Genomic DNA, 19,932 nt, shown 5'->3' with positions numbered 1-19,932 from the left:
CCAGGTTTTCCATGTTTTTCAGGTTTTTATGAACCCTGTGAGAAGAAATAGGTTAGCATACGCGGGTAAAGCGAAATACGGAGCCCTTTGACCATTTTTCAAGGGAAAGAAATGAGAATTCAGTGGTAAATTACAATCGTGGTAATTAACCAATGTAAATTACTTCGGTAACAACCAGGGTAATTACCGTTTTCGTAGTTAGCCGAGAAAATAGTATATTACAGTTACCCTCGTATGTTACCATGATAATTTACCGATTTAGAATCCTGGGAACAACCCATTTTTTCTTAAGAATTTTATTTATACACGAATAAGAAACTTGTTTTACGTTGTTAAGTTTTGTTATGTCGTTTTCCGAACCTTGGTAAACAATTCCTCGTGGAATTCGACTTCAAAGAAAAAGTATCGAAATCAAGATGCAAATTACGAAGTATTTTTTACAAAATCAGGAAATGTGAAGAAATTGCGAAATATTCGACACAAACATTGGAAATCACGGAAAGTAACCAGGAGATATTTTACTCAAACAATCACAGAGGAAATCTCAATCCGAAATAACATTGAAAATAGCAGAAGTTTATGACTTCTTATCCTGGGAAGTATTGGACTCTAACCATATCCGGAACCATCTCTGTTAGCCAACTTCTTATTAGGTCCGATCACTGCGCCACCTATGGCATTTCCCCCATTTTGAGTTGTCACGCTGACTTGCGCGCCAGCAGTGGGCAAGAAACGAAACTTTAAGGTGTGTCCTGTGGTTTGAGGTAACGAATCAGAAACGGTGACAAGAACAGCTGTTTTAATAGACTGCTAGAAATTCCGGTCAAACTAGTGTGGGGTCCTAGGCCCACGGATTGTAATGGATTTTCATAGAGTTCTAGCCAGACGGCTTTTCAACGATTGGCGCTGAAGAAGTTTTGAACACGCCCCACAATTTGAGTGCCACAGCCTCTCAGCGTGGGATTTTTTCAGTAGATTAGATAGTTTTCCTAGTGGGGAGGAAACTTTCGACCCTCTTTTACGATTGCCATAGGCAATTTTGACTTGCAGGGATGGATACTATACAAAGCCTTAGTGTCCAATACTTCCCAGGATAAGAAGTCATCAACTTCTGAAAATAGCAAACTCTTTACAGATTTGATCAAATCATTAAACCTCTGGCAAAACTACTAAATCCAGTGAAAACAAGCGCGAAATAGAAATCCTTAAGGAAACACCAACCAAATTTGCAAAATCTTAAAATGAAATCCTGATATTGTTTAGAAATAGCGGTCCTCTCGCCTTTGCTTACCTGCCTGACGTTTGCGTTATATAGGGCCAGGGATTGGAGCCAAGGGATGGAATTCCGCCATTCTCTGGGGAAACCAATGAGTTTTTAGATGCTCTTTATCATCACCGCGCTATACCTATCTTCAGGGAGATGCTAAATATAAGGGAGTAGAAACAACTTTATTGCGACCGCATGGAAGCAACGGCAAATTGAAATAGAAGAATGTTTGTTAATAGTAAGGAGAACGTAGCCAGTGATAAAATATTTACTACTCCCATCGGGGAAACCAAAAGTGTTGCATTTCGCAAACAGGTATGATTGCAGTACGAAAAATATGTTAATATCGAAGAAGCACTTCGTGAATGCCTCAATTTAGCTATTTTGTTTTCCTTTCAACAGGTGCTAACATTTGCCGGAACCTGGCTAATTCCAAATGTGGATGAGAGGGAAAGTATGACAATGGCCATAGAGCCTGTGTTAAAAACCGCGGACATCAAAGTTTCGCCAATAACTATTTAGTTTCCTAGTGACTGATGGACTTGCAAACTCGCGACTGAAAGTAGCTCAGACATTTATGCTCCTTGGTTTAACCATAGCTCACTCGATCACGCGAATCACGATGCAAGCTGCTCGCGCTGTAGCTAAATTACATAGATTTATTTTAAACGTATCTAGTTTTATGTGCTCTTCTATTGCTTCGATAACCTTACTTAAATCCATATTATACCTTCAAATACCTTTTAAAACATTACCAGCTACTCTGTCCTGACTACAAACACAAATCGAGTAAGTTCTAGCATACACAATAGCAGACGACGGTAACCACGAAACCGCGAATTAACACAAGACATATTTAAAGGGAGTGAACAGGCCCAGTATAGCTACGCCAATAAAACGGTCAACTACGGCGAAACTCTGATGACTCGCGACTTTTGGCCATTTTCATACTTTTCCTTTCATCCACTTTTGCTAATTCTAATTTAAAGTATAAGGTTTAAGCTTAATTTAAACTGCATTTGAAAAATTGGATTTTTCGGATGCTGAAGCGATAGCTGTCGATGTCAGTAATAAGAATTATTTCCGGAATTTGGAGGAGAAAAATGTTTAATTAATCTGAATATAAAAGCGAGCTGGTCAAATCTTTAGTCTGAGCTAAATGCTCTTGCCATTGGAACGAGAATCTCTAGTTAAACTCAGTACATTGATGGAATAATCAGACTTTACGCTAGAGTTCAAACGAAAAATAAGATCCACATACTGTCCAACGGAACGGCAATTGCGCCGAGCACAGTGTGTAATTTTTCCGTTGAACTCTTTTCCGGGGAATTCCGTAGTTATTTTTCACAGAGTGTGAATTAAGCTTTATACTGAAATTGTATTTATACCAGAAGTATATAATACTTCTCTTCGAGAGAAGTGTACCACAAAGCGGGGTAAGTGTAACGTCACTCTTCCCAAAATCGGAACATTTAGAGCAAGATTACTGAAACGAATCAGATACGCGATAAATAGTTCCCTCATCATTACTCTATTAGCGTTTATATATTTGGCAAGACGCGCTTGTGCATTTTTGTCCCACGTCATGACGAGGTTTGTGGGATGATAGCTGAGGATTTAGTGCCAAACAATTATAGAATTCACTTTACAGTGCGATGCCCATTTGTAGTTTGATGAGCGGGAAAGCAAACTAAAAGGGGGAGCCTGGGAAGAACGACGTTACATAACTAAAGCATTAAGAGGATACAGAGTGTCATCCTTCTTCTATTATCCCCTTCTGATTATACGCATTACTTCTAGGATTTTGAATAAGACAATAAAGCCCAAAGTTAAACCTAAAGAATCCGGTTGAAATACTAGAACTCCCTTTTCAATTTATCTCCCTGTTAAAGCGATCGATTCTAACGGTCGGTCTGCCTCGACCACTTGCTACCTACCTACGCCTATAGTAGTCCGATCGATAAAGACATCTCTAAAGCATGGCTCGACTCTGTCGATATAAGGTTTTGGGTGTTCAGCTGACTGGTTGGTTGGCCATGCAGGGCCGGATTAAGCCGTTTTGCGCCCGGGGTCTGAGATAATGTGCGCCCCCCCTAAGCCAGGAAAATAGGAACCTCAATTGTTGTTTATTATAAAATGAAATGCAATTTATTAAAAATTACGTTTTCGCGCTTTCGATACAGAAAATTTGTTAATAGTTTCCTCCCAACTAAGGCTATTTAAAATATCTGACTCTATAGAAAGTATAGATAGAGAATTAAGTCTTTCCTGATCGATTGTAGAACGCAAGTAGTTTTTTACTCTCTTCAGTGTTGAGAAAGATCTTTCTCCCGAACAGTTAGAACAGGGAAGGCATAAATAAATCCTTAAAGCAATTTCGACATTGGGAAAGGAACTACTTAACTGTTTCTCTAATAATAGCTTTAAAATTTGCTTAGCTGTAATATTATCAGTCTTCAAACCGAAAGCAGGAAGTAATCCTTTTAACTGAAGTAACTCGTGGTAAATGTCGGGCTCAATATCGCTAGAATAATACTCTGCAAGCAATGTGGAACCGCCTTCAATTTCGTCGTTAGTGAGCATAGGCGCTTTAAGCAATACCTTGAAACGACTTTGCAGGGAATGATAGGCATTAGCCCTTTTAGAAAGTTCAATCTTGAATGTATCAATTATGACTAGAAATGTCTGGATTTTCATTTTGTCTTTCCCAGTTAATACAACTTCCAGAGCTTTACCTTCATCAACTGCTCTTTTTCGTGTTTTCGTCCTACTTATTTCCCATTTGTATATGCTTTTTCCACACAAAGCTTCGGCTTCGGCTTGAAAGCGATCAAACTCATCCCGCAATGAACTTATGTACACCATCAAGGAGTTATACAGACATGTTACAGTTGATAACTCTATTTTTTCTTCTTGAAGAGTTTTGCTAGTTGAATTTATTCGATTTAAGACAGGAGTCCAAAATACGATCATAAAGGCGATTTCCAAGGTACACATTTTTTCTAGAAGAGATTTAGCTTCATGAAGTGTGGCCGATTTTTGCATTGTGTCCTTTGATATTTCAAGTAATGCTTCCTTAATTTCACCATATCCACACGATAGTGAATTGCACGCGTCTTCTCTGGCTGACCACCTTGTGTCCGAAAGTGATTTTATGGTTTTAGTTTCTTTTTTTTTCTTCAAATGACTAGATAGAACTTCCCATCGGTGAGTTGAGGAGGAAAAAAACACGAAAATGGCCTGAAGAAACATGAAAAAATCTGTAGATATGGTGGTACAGTCAGCGGCGCATGTTCCAACCAGATTCAAAGAGTGTGCAGCGCATGGAATGTAGTCGGCAAATGGAGCTTTCTCTCGAATCAATGTTTGAAGTCCGGCATACGCACCTGACATATTCCGAGCATTGTCATATATGACTGACCTCTACAGTTTTTGATGTCCGTTCCTTGCGCTTCTAAATCTAAAATGATTGCATCTCGCATTTCTGCGCTTTTGTGTCCAACTGAAGGGAGGAATTTGAAAAATCTCTCTACTGGGTCGCCATTGGGAAGAACATATCGAAATATCAACGTTAGTTGATCTATCTTTGAGATATCAGGAGTGGAGTCTACGCTTATAGAAAAATATTTCGCGGACTTAATTTCATTTACGATTACTTCTTGTACTCTCTTGGCCATCAGTTCTATAAATTCATTGCAAATGGAAGAAGACAAATAAGAAACATGACCACGACCTAAATTTCCCCTATCAGATAGAGATACGGGGATGTCCTTTGCGTAAGTTATAGTGCAATTTGTCCCCCATCTAACAATACCAAAAACTTTGGGCTACGACAAACAGGGGCCAAGTAATGAAGCACAACGTAAACAAACAACCCCCTCCATAGGAAAAGCATTTGACCCAATTTTGGAGGCTCGTAACTCTGGTTCTAATAGAGATACGTGGATGTCCTTTGAGCAAGTTATAGTGCAATTTGTCCCCCATCTAACCATACTAAAAACGTAGGGCTACGACAAACAGGGGCCAAGTAATGAAGCAAAACGTAAACAAACAACCCCCTCCATAGGAAAAGCATTTGATCCAATTTTGGAGGCTCGTAACTCTGGTTCTAGTAGAGATACGGGGATGTCCTTTGAGTAAGTTATAGTGCAATTTGTCCCCCATCTAACCATACTAAAAACTTTGGGCTACGACAAACAGGGGCCGAGTACTCAAGCAAAACGTAAAGAAACAAACCCCTCCATAGGAAATGCTTTAGACTATACTTTGCAGGCTCGAAACTCTGTTTCTACTAGAGATACGGGGATGTCCTTTGGGTATGTTATAGCCTAATTTGTCCCCCATCCTACTATACCAAAGGTTTTGGGTTGCGTTAAACAGGGGCCGAGAAATTAAGCGAAATATTCAAAAACATGCCATAGAAATAGCGTCACACCCAACTTTAGAGTCTCGTAACTCTGGTTCTACTAGACCTAGGGGGATGTCCTTTAAGTATGTTATAGTCCAATTTGTCCCCCATCCAACCATATCAAGAACATAGGGCTACGACAAACAGGGGCCGAGATATTAAGCAAAATGTTCGTCAACGTATGATATCGTCTCACTTATATTCGCTATGTTACTTATGATTATAGCACTGAACTTTGTAGGCTCATAACTCTCGTTCTATTAGAGATACGGGGATCTCCTTTGGATATGTTATAGTACTCTTTGCTCCCCATACAAGGATACTTTAAACTTGAGGCCACCTCAATATCGTCGTCAACTTATTTTTTGTCTCACTTATTGTTAGGAGGTTACTTTTGATTTTTGAAAATAAACTTTGCAGGCTCGTAACTCTTTTTCTACTAGAGATACGGGGATGTCCTTTGAGTATATTATAGCCCAATTTGTCCCCCATCTAACCACACTAAAAACTTTGGGCTACGACAAACTGGGGCCGAGTACTTAAGCAAAACGTAAACAATAAAACCCCTCCATAGGAATTGCATTAGACTATATTTTGCAGGCTCGTATCTCTGTTTCTACTAGAGATACGGGGATGTCCTTTGGATAAGCTATAGTGCAATTTGTCCCCCATTTAACCATACTAAAAACTTTGGGCTAAGACAAACTGGGGCCGAGTACTTAAGCAAAACGTAAAGAAACAAACCCCTCCATAGGAAATGCATTAAACTAAATTTTGGAGGCTCGGAACTCTGCTTCTACTAGAGATACGGGGATGTAAAATAATGTGACCTTGACACAAATGTTCGGATAATTATAAAGGTCTTTATATATCCCAAGCGAAAAAAAAAACTTCGCGGTTTCGAACCTGTTGCCTTCCGGGTGTGAGGCGGATGTGTTAACCACTACACTACAGTATTTAAGCCAGTCGACAGACTGGCTGATATATACGGGTCGTTCGAGTTTCCTGCCTTTCTACGGGCAAATTTTTGTAACAGGAGAGTAGATAATTTTGAGGCCAGAAATGGCAGGCCTATGGCTTCAAGCGAATAAACGCCAATTGGTTTTTAACCGTTGTGCTGCAAACAGGACCCCTCCCGTTTAAGTTTTTTGAGGTGCAGAAATGACAACGCTTAGGCTTCACGCGAATAATCGACAATTTGTTTTTAGCCACATCGTAGTATACGATAGGCTCTTAGTTTGACCCGAGCCGTCCGTAGTAGTAGTAGTACTGGCCGGGGTTGTCGCTTCGTTATCGTCAGATTTTAGCTTAAAAGGAACTTTATATTACCACAACCCACCCATAGGGGTTACTAGGCTCGGTTAGAGATTTAATTTTAATTAAAATTTTTTCAGGTCAGACCTGGGAACCGAACCCGGGTCTCTGGCGCAACAGGCAGACATTCAACCAACTGAACCATAGAGACTTGATAGAAACTCTTAGTTTTTTATTATTTATTCTTATCTTTAAAATGTCGGGGTGATGTGGGGTGGGGTACCTCTTAATCTGTGGGATCGGATATTTTTGAATTTTTATCTGTGGGGTCGGATACTTATGAATTTGTATGTTTGGGGTTTTTATATTTATTTTCTTTTAATGTATGTGCTAATTAAATAGATAACGATTTTCCCCGTTATGTTTGACTGGAACGTTTTGGCGGTTAATTCAAAGGTGGGTTTAGATAGAGCTAACATAGTGTTAAATGAGCGTTATGCGTTTGATAATTTTAGCATTGCTAAAGGTAATTCGAGGGGATAATCACTAAAATGCGTAATCACTATAACTAAACTTTCTCTTTCAAAAGTTTCTGGGCATAAGTCCTTGTTAGAAATTTATAAGATGCGATAAGTGTGCATCGGCATAAGTCTATGTTGTAAACTCATCGAGGGGATTATCACTAAAAACTATCTGTTCTTCGATTCGCCGGAATATTAGAATTACAGCATAAGTAAATTTATACGGTTATAATTTTATCACTGTTTAGAGTAGGGAATCGAGGGGCTATTCACTCTGATTTTATGCACGGTAAATCATTTAAGCATTGAAAAAGATAGCGCTATTCACTCATTAGGGTAAGGTATAGAGGGGTTAACCACTCATTAGGGTAGGGTATAGAGGGGCTATTCACTCGTACGATATGGCTACTATTACGAGCCCTTGGGCCGTCTTGTTTATTATTTATTCTTATCTCTAAAATGTCGGGGTGATGTGGGGTGGGGTACCTCTTAATCTGTGGGGTCGGAAACTTTTGAATTTTTATCTGAGGGGTCAGATACTTATGAATTTAAATGTTTGGGGTTTTTATATTTATTTCCTTTTATTTATGTGCTAATTAAATAGATAACGATTTTCCCCGTTTCCTACCGAGCTCCTCATGTGTTTCGTTCTCGTTCGGTAGCTATCGCCATCTATGTTATGTTTGACTGGAACGTTTTGGCGGTTAATTCGTTTGGCGGTCGGATACTTCTGAATTTGTCTCTTTTGGGGTCGGATACTTCTGAATTTGTATCTTTGGGGTCGGATACTTCTGAATTTGTATCTTTGGGGTCGGATACTTCTGAATTTGTATCTTTGGGGTCGGATACTTCTGAATTTGAATCTTTGGGGTCGGATACTGCTGAATTTGTATCTTTGGGGTCGGATACTTCTGAATTTGTATCTTTGGGGTCGGATACTTCTGAATTTGTATCTTTTTTACGCTTGCGTACTAACTACAGTGTTTCACAAGTAAAACGTTCTTGATTGCTGGAGCCTTACAAACGATGGGGCTCTAATCTGGCCGGGGCCGTCTTGTTAACCCTTATGTTGCTAAAAGCGTAAGTCGCGTAGGTCATTCTCGAGGGTGGTCTCTACCTAGCTCTTATCATGGTGGGGGATCTTTTAACGACGTACTCGAGTTCAAAATTCTCGTAACTCCAAGGCATTGAGGTTAAAATGCACGTATCTCCGATTCGTTTATTGAGACTTGGACTCTCTTTGAGTTACAATGCACGTATCTCTGTCGTTCTCCGATTCGTTTCATTATCAGTAAGACCAAGCCTTTCATGGAAGGGACACATAAATATCCATTCCGTTTGAAATTAATCATTTCATATTTCATTATTAGTAAGACCACGCCTTTCAAGGAAGGGACACATATTATAAAAAAACCGTTTTTAGAAACGGAAAAAACCTGATATATACTACATCGTTGATTTTGGGTCGCCACTCACTGTTCTTGTCACGGCTTCTAAGGGACAGATATTATTTATTCTAACCGTTTCATATAACACCACCATTTATTAAAGCGGTAACATTACGTAAAGACAATTAATATCACATGTCATGACAGCATCAACTATTAAAGCGCTAATATTACGTCATGACTATTAATTTCACATGTCACAGCTAAAAACTGTCGATTCTTATCAGGGGGCGTCATCTTCATTATCTTAACACATTTTCTTTACTTTTTATTTCGGCTGACATTTTTTGAAGCTAAAAACAAATAATTTTTGCCATAACAACGAAGTTATGGTAAAAATGTCAGCCGAAATAAAAAGTAACTTTAGAAAATGTGTTAAGATAATGAAGTTGACGCCCCTGATAAGAATCGACAGTTTTTAGCTGTGACATGTGAAATTAATTGTCATGACGAATTATTAGCGCTTTAATAGTTGATGCTGTCATGACATGTGATATTAATTGTCTTGACGTAATGTTACCGCTTTAATAAATGGTGGTGTTATATGAAACGGTTAGAATAAATAATATCTGTCCCTTAGAAGCCGTGACAAGATTCCCAAGAACAGTGAGTGGCGACCCAAAATCAAGGATGTAGTGTATATCAGGTTTTTTCCGTTTGTAAAAACGGTTTTTTTTATAATTTATGATAGGTTCAAACCGTTTAGTTAGTATGAGGACATAACAGAAGAACATATTTTTATTTTTGTCTGCAATTTTGAGGGAAAATAATGGAACAACCTTTTCTTAATAATAAGTCAAGCACTTTTTTCAGGTGTGGCTCATTCTTTCAACACTATTATTAACTTGCATCGTATTATACGTGTTTATTGGGCATATGGCAAAGCCGAGATCAAAAGCTGATAATATATTTAGTAAGGCGTTTATAGTGTTTATGTCTCCTCTGATTAATACATGTGAGCATTTCACTTAGGTCTATTCTTATAAATTTTTAAATCTAAATTTTAACAAAAATATTAAGGTTGCCTGGAGTTTGAGAGGGGAGACAAAAGACGTAGCCAACGAATTTTAATAACGTTTTGGAAATTGGGTGCTCGGTTTGTATGCTTGGCGTTCTCGGCTGTCTTGCTTTCGGCTATGATTGTCAATAAACCAGGGGACTTCATAAAATCGCTTCAAGATTTTGAAAAATTTCCCGAATCTGTTCCTCTAGTGGAAATGGGAACGAATATCATTGACTCCCTAAAGGTAAAAATAATTTCAGTTTTGACCATAATTTTGGTCATTTTTGGCCTTGCATCAGTATGAGTGGTCAAATATATCTCTGAAGATAATTAAATCTTTTGGATATCGCTGTGAAAGCGCTTACAAAATTAGTACATCAGCAAGACATAAAGGGGCAAAATGGGACGAGTATCAACATCCTTAGGTTTCTCGGTTTTAGTGACAAGAGGGAACCAGCGTGGGAAATAAGGCGGGGGCACAGAGCAAATGACCAGTTTAAAAATTGTCTGGTCCAGTTTAAAAATTAAATTGGAGGGGGGTCAGTGGTCAACCAGACCACTAAGAAAATTCAAGGGTAACCAGAGCCCAGATATTAACTCAAATACTTCAATTATGCACTTCTTTCGTTTAGCAGACGACGCGCACTGGTCAATGGTCATGGACAAATTTATTTATTCTAGGCCAGGGGCTGGCTGGCCTAATGTCAAGTTTAAAAAAATCCTTATTTCCCACCCTGGAGGGAAAGAAGGAAGTTGAAACCCTATGATTGGACAATACTACATACGTCACCCCTTCGTCAAAAAAGCAACTCTCTCAAAAATCTTTACGGGTTTTTTCCCCCAAACATTGTGGGGAAACGGAGGGGAGTTTGGAATAAAGTTTTATTGCTGAAAACCGCCAGGGTATAAACAGTTATACCTGGGTACTTCGAGCAAGGTTATGGACTTGTGCCACACCTATTAGCTTTTTGAGAGATATTTTAGTATGCAAAGAATAATAATACGAAATGTCTGTCTTTGCAGGTGAGCAAGATACGAGGGGTTAGTGGAATTTTGAGCAAATTGCAAAGCAATCCAGTGGAATCAGTCTTGCCATATGAAGTTTTCTTGTCGAATGACACGATATCAAAAGTCTTAACACGAAATGAATACTTTGTGATTGTGGAATACTCGACTGGAATTAAGGTTTTGCATGATCGTTCTAATTACCAACTACCTTGTGGATTTCACATTACACCTCTTAGCGATTTCGGGATGTTATACGCATTCGTTGTCAATAAATACTTGCCTTCAGATTTGAAAGAAAGTTTATCATATTTGTGAGTAAAACTTATTTAATTGTTAATAAATATGGATAAGACTAAATTGAAACGGAAGTTTATAAGTTATTGATTGAAATAGACAATTTTCTTTATATTCGAGTGTGATAACACGTTGAAGCTAATTTAATTTTAAATTGTTATATTTTTAATGTATGCAGATCAATCAATCTAGTTGAAAATGGCCTCATCTCACATGATGTTGATAGAAACTCGGAAGACTTCGACCGTTGTCTCCAAAAATGGAACGAAGAGAAAGTTATCCAAATCAATTTGAGTAAATTGCGTGGAGTCTTTATTGTTTACTTCAGTGGAGTGTTGTGTGCTGTTATTTACATCCTGATAATTGAAAGTAAAATACACTGAAGCTAAAACACTCGTTCGTATTACCTTTTCGTTATTTAAGATAAAGCTTATGGTAGGACAACAGTGCGACAAATAATTCTTGGTAGAAATGAAAAATATCGATTAATGAAAATCAATGAACCTCAAACCGAAAAGAAATCCTTCAATATTGACAATGGAGAAATCTTTCTAAAAAATATGCTTTTACTTTGTAATTCCCAACGAAGTATACTCAAGTTGAATATTTACTTGAGATTTAACAATTGGTATTCGTACACCACTAGACCGTTTTTGAAAGTCAGGGTTAAAATAGTGTGTTTGAACATCTTATTTTCTTATGACATAACTTCCGGTAAGGGACTATTGTGGACTGGTAACTTCGAAGCACCATCTATCGTCTTTGGATTCACATATTGAAGGTTTCGTCTTTATCAAACATGGTGATCAAACAAAAGACTTTATTTTACCCCAGATTTATCAACAACAGTACTTTTGAAATTACGTTTGGTTCTATTGTATGATAAAATTATATCGAGTATTATACTGTATCGTATTTACCGTTCATTATATGCCAGGCAATGAACAACACATTAAACGACTTTGAACTAAAAATGTATTCTATGAAAAATAGTTTTGGATTGAAATGTAGCCAGTTCAGTGAACCAGAGTAATATTATGGTCCATTTAATTAAAACAATAATATGCGCAATAAATATGCTCAAGCTCTTAAAACGTTTTCACTGATATTTGACCTCGTATTATTTTAAGTACAAGGAACAACAAGCAAGTTAAACGTGGAATACGTGTCCAAAAACACAATATGTTGATTCTTTCGAGATTGGACTAATACAACTAACAAGTTGGGAAAACCAAAATATTACCTCTCCGAGGAGGACTACTTACAAACTTACTTACCCAGATATGGAAATGTTTATTTTTTTAAGAACAAATACTGATGTTAAAATTTATGAAATATTAAAGCAGTATACAAAGCATAGCAAATATACTGTAAATCAGACGACATTTTACATCCAATAAGGATATACTTGTACACATTAAAATCATCCGATGGGGGGAAAAACGGGAAATGAAGAGCTAAAACTTTGGAGGGATATTACCTTTACGTTTTTGTAAAGGCCCAATTTTCTACTCCTCAACTGTATACCCTCTACCTCTATGTTCAAAGCCATATTCACAACAGGGTTGCCATGTAAACACTATCCTCTCGTTTCACCTCAACGATTTTCTTAGTTTGTCAACATGACTGTGAACGTTACATAACATCAAAGCTTATTTGTGACTACACACACTGAAAGTAAATGCGCACCATAAAAAGCATGAAAACACCAAGCTATAATCCGATTACGATCAGACCTTTCACTGGTCTGGGCTGCGTCCAGCAGAGCTCCCCAAAATGACAGCGGATTTTGGAAAACGTTTACCGGTGAGATCTGTCGTCATAGCTTTTCTCCGGTCATCGGTGTTTTAAAAATGACGCTAGCGCAATAAAGCGTGCAAGATACCAAGGCTTAACAAAAATTGTATGATAACATATTTAAAGAGATAGATAACAACAACTTTTATAATTAAAATTAGAAAGTAACATGTCTCTTAAAATTCTCGCGTGATCAACTGGTTTCACGCCAATTAAATAGCTATAATCCGATCAGAATCAGCAAGAGCTATTTGTATTAATTCCTCCATGTTCTTTCGCCAAGCTGAGAACTACGCGTTTTACGTCACGTTTTCCAAAAACCCGACGATTTTCTTTGAAGACCGCGCTGGCTCAGCGCTAAGCACCGTCCGTGACGTCAAATTCAAAAACAAAATCCCGTCCTGTAGGACACTGCTAACAGCGCTGAGCTCTGCTGAACGCGGCCCAGATTTCCACCATGATTATAACATCTAAGCCTAATTATTTAACAGTGTATTAACTTTCGGCTCACTCTGAAACGTTAATGTCTCTGCATTACAGAAACGAAAACCAAACCCAAGCGTTTACTTTTTGGTTCACTAGGCCTATTGACAAATAAAGGTTCAATAGACATACATCGTTGCGTTGTTCTTGAAATCACTATAGAAAGGATTATGCTATAAACAGATGTAGTATAGCTTAAGTAATATATAAACATCCATTTCCAATAACAATATTAGAAATCACTTTTGGAATATCAAAATGAAACAGAGATTTAAAGCTACAAAAGTACTAAATGCATCGTAATAACGAAAACGATTTCCACATATTCACTTTATATTATGGAAAAAGTGAATATTAAGGTTCTGTAGGATTTCTTAACACATCAAAACAAAGCGAACTGCTAACTCGGCGCACTAGTGTGACAACGGACAGACACACACAGACAAAAAAATAGACTGCTTTTAAACTCTTTCCGTTTTAATTTTGAGTTGAGAAACAAGATTATCTTAAATATTAAAATAAATATAACTAATATTAAATATTTTCTTCGTTAGTTGTTCGCCTTATTGAGCGTTACATCGTCTTGATAAAGAAAAATTAAACATTCTTGAGAGACTTGACTAATATTGGCGTTTAAAATGAAGCATACGCCGGTTGCCTCACCATACTCAAATAGGTAGTATATAAGGGTGTCGAACTACAGCTAAAAGCAAGAACAACCGCAATTGCGAAAACCTTCGGTGGACGATCCCACCTTAGGGAGGCTAGACGTTTCTCGTAACCCTAGCTGATCGCCGCGAATGTCTTAAACCCAACGATGACGATGGAGTAGAAGCCAGGTGTGCAGACTGGTGTCCATGTGGGATGGACAAAAACAAAGACCAGAAGATGGTGGTGTAGAAGCCAGGTGTACAGACTGGTGTCCATGTGGGATGGACAAAAACAAAGACCAGAAGATGGTGATGTAGAAGCCAGGTGTACAGACTGGTGTCCATGTGAGATGGACAAAAACAAAGACCAGAAGATGGTGGTGTAGAAGCCAGGTGTACAGACTGGTGTCCATGTGGGATGGACAAAAACAAAGACCAGAAGATGGTGGTGTAGAAGCCAGGTGTACAGACTGGTGTCCATGTGGGATGGACAAAAGCAAAGACCAGAAGATGGTGGTGTTAGAAGCCAATGTATACAGATTGGTGTTCATGTGGAATGGATAATTGACTAGTCAGATGAAGTAATAGTGGCCAGGCGAATTGTGGATAGCCTCAAGTTTTGAATTTTCCGGGAACTGTGAATGCGGTCCGGAAATGGCGAACACATTTGCTTCGATTCGGAAACTGCGAACGCGGTCCCCTGGGGTGAAAGTGCCTGACACACACACACACACACACACACACACACACACACACACACGTGACGTCATCGTCATTCGGAGAGGTAAAAAAGGGGCAACTTTCAGTTGGATCGATGGCAACACAATTGAGTTAAACCACCCCAAGGCGAAAGCAGATATGAACAAGTTGGGAAAACCAAAATATTACCTCTCCGAGTCAAGAGGTCTACTACTACAAAGTTTTTTACATAGATATGGAATTATTTCTCTTTTTTGAAGTAAAAATTTACGAAATATTGAAGCAGTATTCCAAGCATAGCGAATATACAGTAAAGCAGACGACATTTTACTTCCAATAAGGATAAATCTTGGACACATAGAAATCAGTTAATGGTAAAAAAAACAGGAAATGAAGTCTACGCTTCAGCTGTTTACCCTATATTCTGATAGCTACATTCACAACTGGTTAGCAGTGTAAACACCATCGTCTCGTCTCACCTCAACAATATTCTTAGTTTGTCAACATGAGTGTTAACGTTAAATAATACCAAAGCTAAATTGTAGCTAGACGCACTGATAGTCAATGCGCATCATAAAGAGAATAAAACTCTGTAGCTTAGCCCTACTAATCTAATTGCCACCATCATCTTTTCTTCTATTATAAAATCTTAACCTGATTAATTAAGAGTGTATTTAACTTTCGGCTCACCCTGAACCGTTGATGTCTCTTCATTTCAGACACGAAAATCAAAACCCAAAGCTTACTTCACCTCAGGCCTCAATTATATACACTGTAAAAAAGTGAGGTTCATCTTTGATTGCTTAGGCGTGCATAGCGCCGACACTGTGGTGGTACGCTTTAACATTCAAATTTGAATAACTTCTTTGCGTTCAAATTTGAATAACTTCTTCGCGTTCAAATTTGAATAACTTCTTTGCGTTCAAATTTGAACAGAACACTATTGTTCAAAATTAATCGCTCACGCATTCATATTTGAACGATGCTAAGAGGTTAGTATATCGTGTAAATTTAAGCATGAAACCGCTCAAATTAAATTGGAAAATTTAACGTTTAATATTGAATCTTTATGTATTCATTATTGAGCAACACCGGAGAGTTTGATCAAGCGTTCATATTCAATTGCTTACGTTTAAAATTAAGCAGTTCACCATTTAATAATACATGGTGGACAAGCGTTTGATGAAGCATTGAAATTTGACGTTGAATTTTGAATACCCTGGAGAAATTTGATTTCAAATTTCATCGCTGAATGCCTTATGGTATAGGGCATACTATATTAAATATAGTAAACACACTGATAAGGAAGAAATCTAATGTGTTTAAAGCTTGTACATCTTCTGAGGGCGGGTGAATTTGAAACACATAAACTATAATCGTTGTGTTAAATAATAATTCAGTTGTATGAAGAAAGTCTGCACCCTTTCCGATTATAACGTTAGAGCAATAGGTTATATTATCAAACTATTTGAAGGCCCAAGTAAATATAAGGGAAAGGAGAAATACGCAATAATCCGTAACATTTCCTTTGATATTATTGTATAATGATGTTTATACAGGCTAATGTATATTTAATTCAAGGTAAATAAGCAAGTTATAGTAAATTGTTGAGAAGTTATTGAATTTTTAATGGAAGCTTTGTTTGTAGTACAAATTTACAGCAGCGGAATCAAGTAATTTTAGGGCAGAATTAATTTGGTTTGGCACACCTATTGGGATTGAAAAATTTCGTTCTCGTGTGAACGCCCATATCACACTCGTTTGAACGCCCATAATGCACTCGTTTGAAAGTCAAAAAGTTCTTATTTGAATACCTAAAACGCTCTTGTTTTAATACTAATACTAATACAATCCTATTAGAACGCCAAAACGACCGTATCTGAACGCTTCATTAGCCCAAGGCGGTTATTCAAAATTGAAATTGAATGGGATAAAGATTCATTTTTGAACGGTTATGTATAAGTTGTTCAAAAATAAATGCTTGAGTTAAGTTTTGATCGACATGACGGTAGTTTGATCAAAAATAAATGCTCATGACTGGTTTTGAACGCCTAAAACACCCCTTGTTGAAAATTGAATGTCTCTGGTTAAATGTGAACGCGTCAATAGAGGCTTGTTCAAAATTGAACGGTCACTATCAGTTTTGAATGCCAAAAGCACGCTAATTTTTTACAGTGTACTCTATATTTCACTAAGCTTATTGCAAGTAATACTAGATATGACCGCCGGAGTCTAGATCTTAGCTTTATTCATGAAATTACTAAACCAAGGATTATTCTATATACAGATGTAGTATAGCTTAAGTAATATATAAACAGCCATTTCAAATAATAATATTAAAAAAACTCTTTGGATTATCAAAATGAAACAGAGCTTTAAAGCTACAAAAGCACTAAATGCATCATAATTACGAAAAATATTTCATCATATTCACTTTATATTAAGGATAAAGGGAATATTATGGTTCTGTAGGATTTCTTTACACATCAAAGCAAAACGAACTTCTAACGCAGCGCACTGCGGCACTAGTGTAATAACGGACGGACACACACAGACAATAACATAGACTGCTTTTTAACTCTTTCCGTATTAATTTTGAATTGAGAAACAAGATTATCTTAAATATTAAAATAAATATAATTAATATTTAATATTTTCTTCGTTAGTTATTCGCCTTATTGAACGTTACATCGCTTTAAAAAAGAACAATTAAACATTCTTGAGAGACTTGACTAATATTGGCGTTTGAAATGAAGCATACGCCGGTTGCTTCGCCTTACTAAAATAGGTAGTATATAAAGGATTCGAACCGCAGCTGTAGATAAGAACATCGCAATTGCGTGAACCTTGGAGGAAGACCCCTCCATTGGAAGGCTAGACGTTTCTCGTAACCCTAGCCGATCGCCGCGTATGTCTTAACCTTAAGGATGATGGTGGTGTTAGAAGCCAGGTGTACAGACTGGTGTCCATGTGGGACGGACAAAAACAAAGACCAGAAGATGGTGGTGTTAGAAGCCAGGTGTGTACAGACTGGTGTCCATGTGGGATGGACAAAAACAAAGACCAGAAGATGGTGGTGTTAGAAGCCAGGTGTACAGACTGGTGTCCATGTGGAATGGACAAAGACGAGAAGGTGGTGGTGTTTAGAAGCCAGTAAGTAGAAACTGGTGTCCATGTGGAATGGGCGAAAGACTAGAAGATGGTGGTGTTTAGAAGCTAGTAAGTTCAGACTGGTGTCCATGGGGTGGACAAATGAACAGAGTTGTTAGATAGGCAATGGAGTAATAACCTGTAAGTGGAATACAATTTCCGGGACTGTAAATGCGGTCTGGAAATTGAATACACGTTTGCTCCGATTTGCAAACTGCGAACGCGGTCACGTGGGTGTAACAACGGACAGACAGACGGACAGACAGACAGACAGACAGACACGTCGAAATTAGAACCTCTCCGTGACATACGTCACTCGGAGAGGTAAAAATTAATAGTATAATAAAGGTAATTAAATATGGCAGCTTTCAGTGGGATCGATAGCAACATAATTCAGTCACGTCAGGAATTAAATAACCTACTCTAAAGCATGGTTTTCACTTGGCGTAAATCACGACTTTTCGCCCGACGTCAAGCGACAACCGAAAAAAAAAACATAATTATGCTGGACAGAAATTACGTTGAGTGTGGCGATATTAGCTTTCTATTTTTTCGGCCGCGTTCAACGTTAACGCTCTGCACGAGCCATACATCAAGAAGCTAGAGTAGTGACGTCATTTTCGACCACGCGTGTTCGGAAGAGGCCGTCGGCGTTCCGCCATGTTTTTATTTATTTCGTTCCTAATCGAGTCAGTAACTAGTACAAATCCCTGAGAATGCCGAAGTTCAATGCTGAAAGTTTTATTGAAGAGGTTAGGAACAATACAAATCTGTATGATATTAGAAACAAAGATTGCAAAAAAGAAAGACAATAGATAGGCCGCAATTAGTGCAGTGTTCAGTTTATCTGTTAAGGCTTGGCTGTATTATTTGCGGGAACTATAAGTGAAAACGCTATAACGCTGGGGGACAACGTAAAAAACAAATCTGACATTTGACGTCCAGCTACAAAGTAGTTTTTTTTTCGGTTAAGTGAAAACCTTGCTTAAGGAGGAAGCTAGGAAAGGAATAAGAAAATACGTACAGGCAAAAACGGATTTATGTACTTACATAAATCCGTTTTTGGTACAGGTTTTTCATGCTGCACGCTATATGTTTCCACTTTGTTGGTCAAGCGAGTTAAGAACCCTTAAATCTTGTTTATACAATCTTATGAGGAATTATTGCATTCGGTTGAAATCTTTTTAAACATACTGTACACCAACTACGTTGACAAATTCATTTCGACTTCAAGAATACTAGTGATTGAACATCGAAGACATAATGAAGGTTGAAATAGCGAATTATTACAGAGCTGCTTATCTTCAAGTAAGTTTCAAGAATACTCTATAGGGTTTGTATCTAAAATCAAATTGTTTTGTTTCAACTTCTAATATCAGAACAGTAAAATTTTAAAACATTTAAACTTTACTCCTGATATCAGAATAGTAAAGTTTTTCTATTTAAACTTTACTTCTATTATTAGAACATTAACAGAATATGGTTTAAAGACGGAAAATTAGCGAGATATCGTTTAAAGACGGAAAATTAACGAGATATCGTTTAAAGTCGGAACATTTTTGAATCGTATTCTGAAAGCAGAACAATAGTTGAAGGGTCGGATACTAGAACATAACGGTTTCATGTCTAATTCCAGAACATTGTTGGTTTAATCGAGCTTTATGGGCAAACCATTTATGGATAATTTTGACCGAAACCATTTTTAAACCATAATATACCTAAATTTAAACTATTACTGGTTTGATGTTTTAGTTTAAACCATGTAGAGACCATAATATACCTAAATTTAAAGAATTACTGATTTGATGTTTTAGTTTAAACCATGTATAGACCATTTTTAGATCCCTAGTTTTTACAGTGTAAGGGTCTTTCCTCTCCAATAAACCATTGAATGAATGAATGGTTTATTAGCTTTCTTTACGAAGATCCCTTTTATAACAGGGAGAGTGT

The 19,932-nt window shown here is 37.6% G+C and overlaps 2 protein-coding genes across 2 annotated transcripts; one reads left to right on the top strand and one right to left on the bottom strand.

The window, feature by feature from the left end:
* Positions 1-3,418: 3,418 nt before the first annotated feature.
* On the bottom strand, positions 3,419-8,548 carry LOC149692879 (zinc finger MYM-type protein 1-like). Its single transcript, XM_089868801.1, has 3 exons — positions 8,476-8,548; positions 4,695-4,949; positions 3,419-4,653 (listed from the first exon to the last, which is right to left on the bottom strand). Exons 1-3 carry the CDS (start codon positions 8,546-8,548, stop codon positions 3,419-3,421), a joined length of 1,563 nt encoding a protein of 520 aa, XP_089724927.1.
* A 1,172-nt stretch (positions 8,549-9,720) lies between these two features.
* On the top strand, positions 9,721-12,061 carry LOC149692878 (uncharacterized). The gene is made up of 6 exons (XM_089868800.1): positions 9,721-9,853; positions 9,919-10,145; positions 10,925-11,220; positions 11,382-11,572; positions 11,627-11,917; positions 11,985-12,061. The coding sequence occupies exons 1-6, from the start codon at positions 9,775-9,777 to the stop codon at positions 12,059-12,061; spliced, it is 1,161 nt and encodes a 386-aa protein (XP_089724926.1). The 5' UTR covers positions 9,721-9,774.
* Positions 12,062-19,932: the final 7,871 nt, after the last annotated feature.

Source organism: Phalangium opilio, unplaced genomic scaffold, assembly GCF_054372755.1.
Source record: "Phalangium opilio isolate 3A_F unplaced genomic scaffold, DU_Popi_V2 ptg000024l_1, whole genome shotgun sequence".
NCBI classification, from domain to species: Eukaryota; Metazoa; Arthropoda; class Arachnida; order Opiliones; family Phalangiidae; genus Phalangium; species Phalangium opilio.
This window is presented reverse-complemented; position numbering and strand designations above follow the sequence as displayed.

Bases quoted from the DNA above. Each gene is read 5' to 3' on its own strand.
- LOC149692878 (XM_089868800.1), top strand. From the start codon at position 9,775: ATGGCAAAGCCGAGATCAAAAGCTGATAATATATTTAGTAAGGCGTTT. The intron at 9,854-9,918 runs GTGAGCATTTCA...AAAAATATTAAG, and splicing joins GTCTCCTCTGATTAATACAT to GTTGCCTGGAGTTTGAGAGG. The intron at 11,918-11,984 runs GTAAGGGACTAT...CACATATTGAAG, and splicing joins TTCTTATGACATAACTTCCG to GTTTCGTCTTTATCAAACAT.
- LOC149692879 (XM_089868801.1), bottom strand. From the start codon at position 8,548: ATGACCTACGCGACTTACGCTTTTAGCAACATAAGGGTTAACAAGACG. The intron at 4,950-8,475 runs GTTTGTAAGGCT...ATGAATTTATAG, and splicing joins GGCCAGATTAGAGCCCCATC to AACTGATGGCCAAGAGAGTA. The intron at 4,654-4,694 runs GTAGAGGTCAGT...GGAATATGTCAG, and splicing joins AGGAACGGACATCAAAAACT to GTGCGTATGCCGGACTTCAA.